Source organism: Nicotiana tabacum, unplaced genomic scaffold (genome assembly GCF_000715075.1).
Source record: "Nicotiana tabacum cultivar K326 unplaced genomic scaffold, ASM71507v2 Un00409, whole genome shotgun sequence".
Taxonomy (NCBI): Eukaryota; Viridiplantae; Streptophyta; class Magnoliopsida; order Solanales; family Solanaceae; genus Nicotiana; species Nicotiana tabacum.
In genome coordinates, this window is record NW_027438646.1 from 1,578 (window position 1) to 11,302 (window position 9,725).

The 9,725-nt window shown below is 32.0% G+C and overlaps 2 protein-coding genes across 2 annotated transcripts; both read right to left on the reverse strand.

Annotated features, from left to right (window-relative positions):
- Positions 1–407: 407 nt before the first annotated feature.
- Positions 408–2,226, reverse strand: LOC107791085 (uncharacterized). The gene is made up of 3 exons (XM_075248958.1): positions 1,715–2,226; positions 816–872; positions 408–671 (listed from the first exon to the last, which is right to left on the reverse strand). Exons 1-3 carry the CDS (start codon positions 2,048–2,050, stop codon positions 573–575), a joined length of 492 nt encoding a protein of 163 aa, XP_075105059.1. The 5' UTR covers positions 2,051–2,226; the 3' UTR covers positions 408–572.
- A 2,636-nt stretch (positions 2,227–4,862) lies between these two features.
- On the reverse strand, positions 4,863–8,312 carry LOC107818148 (uncharacterized). The gene is made up of 4 exons (XM_016644091.2): positions 7,930–8,312; positions 7,265–7,390; positions 7,099–7,169; positions 4,863–5,325 (listed from the first exon to the last, which is right to left on the reverse strand). Exons 1-4 carry the CDS (start codon positions 8,191–8,193, stop codon positions 5,007–5,009), a joined length of 780 nt encoding a protein of 259 aa, XP_016499577.1. The 5' UTR covers positions 8,194–8,312; the 3' UTR covers positions 4,863–5,006.
- Positions 8,313–9,725: the final 1,413 nt, after the last annotated feature.

A 9,725-nucleotide genomic window follows, 5' to 3' on the forward strand; every position in this document is an offset into this window, starting at 1 on the left:
TTAGTTAGTGTAAATACATTCAACTCGCTTGTTCTTTAGGCATTAGTATAAATATACATGAGGCCGATTGAGAGCTTTCAATGAATCAATATACATCAATCCTTGGATAATTGACACAAATTAATTCCTTGAATTAGCCATGCACTGCAACATCAAATACACCGTAAATAACTTTAGAACTTGGAATATTGATCATCACTGCATCAAAATTATGACTAGTCCAAGGGGCGGAGCTAGAGTGTGAGATACGGGTCCTGTCGAACCCAGTAGTTTTGTTCCAATTCTGTATATTTTTTTTAAGAAATTCATTAAATATACACAAATTATTAATTTAGAACTCAGTAACTTAAAAGGATTACAATTCTGAATCCGCAAGCTTCAAATCCTGGCTAGTGGCTCCGCCTCTATGTCCAAACTAACTTATATATGCAGAATAGTTTATCGCTAATTAAGACAAATGCTTTATATTGCCTGTTTCATATATCAAATCAACACAATCTCGGGATTACAATGATAATAAGTTAGAGAAATATATTAAGTATATGTAATACTCTGATGATTAGAAGAGAAAACTAATCTCTATATGCCAAAGTTGTTGCCCCATTTAACTGTTTCAAGGTGGTATTGAATTGTATTTGCCTCTCTAGGTGACTCTGGACCTTGAGCAACTCCTGTTTCAATATTGATATGAATATATTAATATAATACTTAACAAATAGGTGTAGTATAATATTGAGCTGTTGCATCAAATATAAGAAAATTGAAAGCAATATAGAAAGAAAGCATAAATTGAGAATAGGAAAATTAACCGCAACCTGTTGATAAACCTTTTTCCGCTGTGTTAACTCATTAATTTGCTGCAGCAACTGCTCCTACATAAAATAACACAAACTAATCAAGTCAGATAAAAAGACTAATCATCCAGTAAATAAATATAAATATCCGAGAATTAACTCGTAGTAGAAAAAAGATACTAAGAGTCTGTTTGGATGGGCTTATTTTAAATGACTTTTAAGTTAAAATAGCTTTTAAGCCATAAGTTAGGAATTCTAGCTTTTGGCTTTTGGTTTGTTTTTGTCATTTTAGCTTAAAAGCATTCTATTCAAACACTATAAAATGACTTAAAAATTATTTTGGCTTAAAAGCTCTTAAAATAAGTCAATCCAAACGGGCACTAAGTATAAACCTCAAATTCGGACACCGAAAAAGTAGGAAATATACCTCCCCATGTCTATGGAGGAATTTAACCACCGCCAAAACTATTCTATTGAGTTGTTGGATATACAAAGTGATTAGTTTAAGGGAAAATCCTTACTACAAGAAATAATATTTAAAATTTTACTTTCTTTTGTATTTTGAGGTTATTCATATCCTTCATTAGCAAATTTATTTGCCCCTGACCTTTACGGAGCTCCAACATAAAGTATAACGGATGAAAAGAATGATAAATCTGGAATTTTAATTTTTTCAAAGTATTTTAACATGTGGAATTCATCTAATTCACGTTGGAATTTCGTGAAAGGCAATGATACATATGAAACAATTTGCTAAGAGTAACAGAAAATAAAATTAACAAATTTAGTAGGGTAAAAGAGTAAATTTAGACCTTTTTTCCTAATTTTAGTTGGACATAAAATAATTCCACAAGAGCATTATTAGCATGGCCATCAACTAAGCTAGCATGGAGAAGTAAGTTGAGTTTAACGGCGTTAACCTTAGTGTTGGCAACTCTAGGCTTGAATCTCTGCGGTTCTGGAGGTGACGAGGATGATGGTGACGTTGACGGTGACGGAGACGGAGACGGAGACGGAGACGGATAGAAGTCAGCTGCCGGTGGTGATTGTTGAAGTTCTGGGGACGGTAATGGAGTTAAAGGATAATTAACGGCGGATCTTCGTTTTTTCCAGCCCCAAGGAAGAAGTTGTTCTTTACCATAAAGACTTAATTTTGCTATAAGCTCCGGTAAGTTTAACAGAATTTCTGCAACTTCTCTTTCTTTTTCTGTGATCATACATTGTGCTGCTTCTGGTAATTCCTGATTATCAACCATTAGTAATGTTTAGGCTGTTGATCAGAATTCATCAAAAAGTCATAATTCTTCTGAAGAAAAAAAATTAATTTTTTTTTTGTTGAATTTTCTTCTCAAAATTTGAGGAAGAGAAAAAAGAGTAGTGAATTTAGGAACAGTAAATAAAGAAGGGCTGAAGCACCTGTGATTTAATTAGGATTGAGAATGTAGGAAGACCTAATAGGCCCATATAATATGACCCGTTAATTAGTTAATTAGAAGAAGGCTGGGCTTCTCTTGTGGTCGCTATATAGTTGGTGATTGGGCCCGAGTCCAATTTATAATAGGGATTTTGCATACCTATACACTATTGAAAACTTTATTACCCTCCCTACTCAAGTTTCAATTTAATTACCTTCTATATACAAATTTAACAATTATATACACTTTAGAAATTAAATGAGTATTCCTTTATATTACGAATCAATTATTTTTCATCCTTATTCTCTCTCCCTCATGTGCTCCCTCTCTCCTGCGCTCTTTCTCTCTCTACGTCTCTCTATATCTCAATCCCGTTGACAAGAGAGCAACAATTCCACCATTGACAACCATTAAAAGGCTTTGAAGCTTTAAATTCGAATTTGAGTTTTCAAAAAATATTATTTGTTTGAATTGGGTGTTGTTGCAAAGAATTTGGAATTCTTTCTACGTCTCTCTTTATCTCTCAATCCCTAATTTCAGTAATGTAAAGCAAAGGAAAAGAGGGCAGCAATTCCACCTTTGACAGCCATTAAAATTTTTTGAAGTTTTTGAATTCGAATTTGGGCTTTTAAAAACTATTATTTGTTTGGATTGGATGTTGTTGCAAACAATTAGAAATATGGTTTGGAGTTTATATCTCAATTTTGAGGGTGTTTTGGTGAAGCTTAAACTTGTTTTTGGCTTAATTTCATATCGAAACTTGCAGAAGTATATTTACGTAATCGTAGTAAAATTGTAGAAAAATTATATTTTGTAAATTATATTTTGTTGTTTATATATATATATATTATTTAACTATTGTATGAAAGTTGAACAATATTGTATAAAAATTATATTTAAGTTGTATGATATTGTAGTTGTATATAACTAAGCAGAAATAATGTATGTAAATTGTAGATAAGTTGTATAATATATAGTAATTAGTTGTATGAAATTTGTTTTTATTATGTATAAATCAGTTACAAAATATACAAAACACATTGTATAAAAATTGTATTTAAGTGGTGTGATATTGTAGTTGTATATAATTTGATAGAAATAATGTACGAAAGTGTAGATAAGTTGTAGATAAGTTATATAATATATAATTAGTTGTATGAAATTTATTTTTACTATGTGTAAATTAGATACAAAAAATACAAAAGACTTATTGTATAAAATTTGTATTTAAGTTGTATGATATTGTAACTGTATTTAACGGTGTCGAAATAATGTATGAAAGTTGTATGAATTCTCTATTCCGTCGATGGAATAGAGTGAAACAATGAAGTTAGCATCTCAATTTACTTGAGATTTCCCCCCAAATTCCTAACTGCAAAATTTATAGGATTTCAGTTATTCGCAATTCACAAAACCAGCCATGGCGCGTAATGAAGAGAAAGCCCAGTCAAGGTTAAATCGATTCATCACAATGAAAGAAGAAGAAAAGAAAAAGTCCAAAGAACAGAATTTGTGATAAACGGAGGCAGCAAATCATGCGAGAAATATCATTAGTGAGAATACTTATTGTGAAAAAATCCCATTTTGTGATAATCTAGGAAGCCGCGCTTAAGGAAATGAAGTTTTTTCACTTTGGTGATTCAAGCTGCGCTTAAGAAAATCCCATCATCGTCGAAAATAATGTGAGTATTTTATCAGTGAAATAGTTTAAAATAATGGAAGATCCCGAGAGAAAGAGGAGATCGAGGAGAAAAAAAAAAAAAAGGGTGTAACTAAATCACTTGATTGAAGGTACAAATAATAAATTTAGAAGTCTTTTAAGGTGGATTGTATATATTTTGTAAACAAAATTTGTTTATACTGGGTAATTAGCTAAACATGAACATTAAGGATAATAAAGTTTAGTGTATAGGAATAAAAATTTCTTTATAATATCTGTCCAAATATAACAACAATAATTGTGTTTCAATCCTAAACAAATTAGAATTGCTTATATGATTAATAAATAAATATAGAACTTTTGTATCCGTTTGAAACTATACATAGATTCCAAAGACGAAAAGGATTGATAAAATATAGATTGATTCCTGAGGGGTGGCCGGTGGGGCCAAATCTCAATTGAAAAGGTCACAACTATGTAGGCGTTTGGACATAAAAATTGTAAAATTTCAGGAAAAAGTGAAAGTAGTATTTGAGAGAAAAATTGTGTTAACACGTAAATACAATTTGGGGCTATTTTTAAATTCTTGTGAGTGATTTGAAGTAAATTTTGAAAACAATTTTTTAGAATTTTTAGAATTTTCGAAAAATTCCGAAATTCTACTTCAAGTGAAATTTGAAATTTTCATGATCAAACATTGATTCCGGAAAAAATAAAAAATTTCCTGGAAAAAAGGTGCAGAAAAAAAAATTGTGGCCAAACGGGCCCTTAAAGTGCTTGCCCAAATGATACTAATGAAGATTTAAGGTTATTTTTGCAATCACTAAAATTAAATAGGAAGCTAATATAATTATAGCTGTAACCAAATCTAAGTAGAGCCTGAAAAAACTGGGGAAAAGAAAGAACAAATGGTTAAATAGATCAACGATTTTGGAATGGTTTTCTCCAAATCTCACATCTGAAATAGATCATACAAGTAGCTGGAAATTGAGAAGCATGTAACAGAGAATCACATCTCAGCAAATGAAATGTTTTACAAAGATTTAGCATAGCAAACTCTGCTATATGATGGTGCCTAGTTGGTAATTTCTCTTCTATAATCAGAAATAACATGTCATTAGTCAATAATACAAGAAATCAAGCTGCTCTCTGTTTTTTAGCACTTTTCAGAGAGGAAACAAAGTCATCATCTGAGTCTTCATCTTCAGAAGAATCATCCTTCTTCCGCTTCTTTGACTGCTGCTTCGATTTAGCTCCAGAATCTGGTGTTTTCTTTGTCTGTGTTGATAGAGGGGTTGACGATGTCTTTTTCGTAACAGTAATAGATTCTGTGTTCTTTTTCACAGTCACAACAGTTTTCATAGACGAACCAAGCTTTTGTTGTTGAGCCTTCTTTTGTTTCTTCTCCAAAACTTTCTTTGCCAAGTCTTTTGGGAGCAAACCAGACTCCATCATCCTGCAAAAACATCATTAAAAATATATCATTACTTAAATCAAACAGCAATGCATGGTTGATGAGTTTGACTTTGATTGTTAATAGTTGCAAGTACACATTTTGAGGAATGAGATTCAACAAAATCATCTTATGGTATCACCAATGGTCAAAAGAAATTGTTGAGGAACTACTCATGGATAGATGTTGCTTGTCTGGTTCTATTTTCTCACAACATTTAGAGACTGGGATCAACAGGAAAAAAAACATTAGTTTAATTTATGTTACCTGGAAAGCTTTTTTTAAGGATCGGGGTGGTTGGGGAGACAGAAAGGAATGGTGACATTTCGTATCAGGACATAGATGAGCAACGGCAAAGCATCATACCACAGTGGACTCGAGAAATTCAGGCGAGAAACTCAAAATGGTAACCGGACAATGGCCTATATAGTGATTTAGCATGTTTTTCAACAAAACATACATAAGTAAACCTTAAAATTTGGGGATGTGTCATAGAAGTAAATAATTGCAACCATATAGAACAGCAAAATCTTGACAGATGCAACAACTAAAGTCACATGACTTCATATCATCGATTTGTGAAATGAAGAAACAAATGCTATCTATCTTCCTTAATATCATTTATGCATGCAGAAGCCATACAACTTGGACATAACAAAATCGTGAACATTAACCAACAAACTTCCAGCGAAAGCATTTCTTAAGTTCGATGCTTCAATTTACAGGATGGACATAATTGTTTGCATTATAACTACTACCAACAACCATGACTACACCATATTGAGCTCATCATCTAGAGTCAACAAGTTGAAACTATCCATTTTCTTACTGTAGATGAAATCCTCATACAAGTTTTTATTCCACATCTTAATTATACTTGGTTTCTTTTTCTTTTCTATGTTCAAATCAGTACTTGAAAGATGAGTTCTGAGTGTCCACACTAAAGGTGAGAATTAGACCCATCAGAAACGAGCTCAGCCTTATAGATAAGTAATGTGGCCAAATTTGTTATTGTATTACACTAGCCAAAATGGCCAAGTGGAAATGCATATTCCTTGTCCAATGGATACTAAGTCAATTAGAAACATCACCAAGCGTCTCCACCAGTAACCCACAACTCATATCAAGCCAATTTCTTTGTTTAAGAAACAAAAAACTAACAATAAAAAGGCGACTCATAAGTGTCATAAGTGTGAGGGCTATTCTTTTGACATAGTTCTGCTTATTTCAAATGTTCTCCTTGGTTGCTTCCAGCCTACTTACACTTTCATACACGTGACCACTCAAGCACACCTCCCCAGTTTCTACCATCCGTTGTATGGTATAGCAAAGATATTAATCATGCATTCATCCAAGCTGCATCCTTATAAACCATTGGGACTCGGGAGGAATATTCAAGCAAATAACAGAATTTTCTTACCCCTACTCTTGTTTTTGCCTGGTAATGAACAGTTCTAACCACTGTTTATCACCCCAATTTAGACAAAGAATAGTTAATCATTGGACGACGACCATATTCCAGATCCTCCTACTCTAAACCATAATCAGTGTATGAATTGAACAAATGAGCTAAATGCTAATGCAGAAGTATCAACCAGGTAAATGCCATATACTTTGTTACAGGCCTTTAGGGCATCATAACATGCAATGTTGGTCTTTTTCACACATTCAGTAACTAAAAGAAGATATAGACAGCTTCGTACCCGATAATACACAATGCAATAAAACTTCAGATGAAAAACTTATCCAAAAAAGTTAGAATGGAAAGTTGTATACCAGATAGCTGCTAGCTCACTGTTGGGCACTTGCTGGTACAAGGATTCATAGAAAATCCTTATCGGGTCTCTCTGAAAAATCCAAAATATAACCATACATCAATTTGAAAACCAGAAAAAAATGTTCTTACCCAATGCACTCACAACTATAAGTTAAAGAAACATACTTCCTCAGGAGGATCTCTTTTCTGACCAGGCAAATCATAAACTTTCTTTTCCCTTTTCTTCACATTACTGTCAGCATTTTTTGTTCCTTTCTTCTTATCCTCCACCTCCTCTTTCTTCACAACTTTCTGCACATTAAAACCATAAAATAAATAGGGCAAAGACCACTTTTAGCCCGCGACCAAAACTATTTACATCCGGTAGCTGCAAAAGTGTACAAAATTTGTTTATTTTTTGTATATAACATACATAAATGCATATATATATAATATATATATATATATATACAAAAAGCAAACATTTTTCGGCTATTATTTTGAGAGCGGCTATACAATGACATTTCCCTAAAAACTCCCTCTGCCTCGTTTTAGGTGGTACTCTTTTCTTTTTAGCTGGTCCAAACAAATGACACATTTCTATATTTAGGAATAATCTAACTGTAATCTCCTCATTTTAACCTTAATGAGATGACTTATAACCACACGAATGTCTACAACTTGTAGTTATTATCAATAAAAACTCACATTAAACCACAAGTTTCGAAAATCTTTCTTTTGTTCTTATACTCTGTGACAAGTCAAACAACATCACATAAATTGATACAGGGGAGTGACAACTTAAACAGAAAAGAGAACAAACACAATAAAAAGTGCATACAGAAACTAACTTTATCAGTTTTACTGGAGCTTTTCTTGGACATGGATGAGGATTCTTCTTCTTTTTTGGGCTTGAGGTTTTTAGGGGTCTTTTTGGAAATGGGTTCTTCAAAGTCATCATCTTTTTCTTCTTTCTTCACCTTAGAACTTTTGGGAGGCTGAGATTTTGAAGCTGCATTGTTGTTAGGTTTCTTTTTGTTGTTTAAGAGAGAACCAATGCTTTCTTCATCATCAAATTCCTCTTTTTTCACTGGCTTTGAGTCTTCAGAAGGCATTTTTAATGATTTTTCAATTGGAAGAATGAATGTTGAGAGTTGGAAAAATTGGTGAAATTGAGGTGGAAGAAGGGGAGGGTTTCTCAACGAAGAAGAAGCTCTTCACCTGGTTAACGGGTTTAGAAGTTCGACCATACTGGGTATTTTATTTGGGCCTGAGACAGTATTCGGGTTCTGAAGTTTCAAGCCCAATAACTACAAGGCCCAATTACAAACCCATCAACAGTAGAAGGATGCAATTAAATTCTAACTTTACTTTTATCAAACTATTTTTCTCAATTTTATTTTATTTGGGATTTTTACCTAGCTATACTGTAATAAAAGCCTATTTACCACATTTATTTAGGTTCCTTATTAATTACTTTATATATCTATATTTACTAGTTATATACAAAACTATTAAAAAAAAATTCAAGATCCCTTAAATCTAGCCTATTAGTAGTTACATGACACTCAACCTCCATTTCTAATAATCTCCCCTATATTTAAGATTTTTTTCCTTTCCAAAAGATTACAAAAATATCTTCTCTCTTTCTTAACAATTACCCAAAATTGTTCTTACGCACAACAAGAAATTTTGCTTACCCATTGTTATCCAAAATCTTACTTACCAAAAAACTCGCTTACCCACCGTTATCCCCCCAAAATTGCATATTCTTTTCTTCTTCCAGGGCTTTTGAAATTTAATTCCTCTCATTCTTATTAATCACACAAAATCTCTATTTTCTTTTTGATACAATGCAGACGAAATCCGAAATGCTGCTCTAGAATCAAGTTGTGGGTAAATTTTTAATCTTATTTTCTTTCTTCTAAAATCTTTATTGTATTTGACTTGTATATGATACGTCAATACCCAAAATAATACTCGATACAATATTAATACAGTTAGAATAGGATTATATTAAATTTTTAGTGTAGAAATGTGATTAAAACTTGAAGAAGATGAAGATCATAATTGTATCACAAATTTTCAGAAATGTATTACGATTGTATTATAATTGTATATGTATCACAATTGTTGCAGGAATTGTATTATAAATGTATGATACTTGTATATTCGTTGTATATTGTTACGTGCAGTTGTGAGTTCATAATAAATTTTACAGTTTGTATCATAAATATGATAATTGTATATTAATTTATTAGTATTATATCAGGTATTATTTTGGGTATTAAAGTACCGGATAGAAGTTAGATAAAATCGTGATACAAGTATGATATATGTTTTAGGTATTGATGTATCCGATACAATTCAAATACAATTATGAATACAATTATCATATAATTTTTGAATATTTTTTAATAATATAAAGCTGTCGGAAATGGTGGGAAGAGAGAAGATGGAGATTATGGGCGTAGGTTAAGGGATTTTGATGTAAAAAAAAAAGAGAGAAGAGGAGAGGAAAAAAAGGAAAGGATGTAATTGAACCCCTTAATTGAAGGCACTAATTATAGGGCGAACACATTTTAATAAGCAATATATAATTTTTTTTAAAAAAACTAGATACTTATTAAAAACTGCAAAACATCTA

Excerpts from the sequence above, each read along its gene's own strand:
- LOC107818148 (XM_016644091.2), bottom strand. The coding sequence starts at position 8,193 with ATGCCTTCTGAAGACTCAAAGCCAGTGAAAAAAGAGGAATTTGATGAT. Across the intron at positions 7,391-7,929 it reads GCTCCAGTAAAACTGATAAA|AAAGTTGTGAAGAAAGAGGA; the intron begins GTTAGTTTCTGT and ends TTTAATGTGCAG. Across the intron at positions 5,326-7,098 it reads AGTGAGCTAGCAGCTATCTG|GATGATGGAGTCTGGTTTGC; the intron begins GTATACAACTTT and ends ATGTTTTTGCAG.
- LOC107791085 (XM_075248958.1), bottom strand. The coding sequence starts at position 2,050 with ATGGTTGATAATCAGGAATTACCAGAAGCAGCACAATGTATGATCACA. Across the intron at positions 873-1,714 it reads CTAGAGTTGCCAACACTAAG|GAGCAGTTGCTGCAGCAAAT; the intron begins GTTAACGCCGTT and ends TATTTTATGTAG. Across the intron at positions 672-815 it reads GGAAAAAGGTTTATCAACAG|GAGTTGCTCAAGGTCCAGAG; the intron begins GTTGCGGTTAAT and ends ATATTGAAACAG.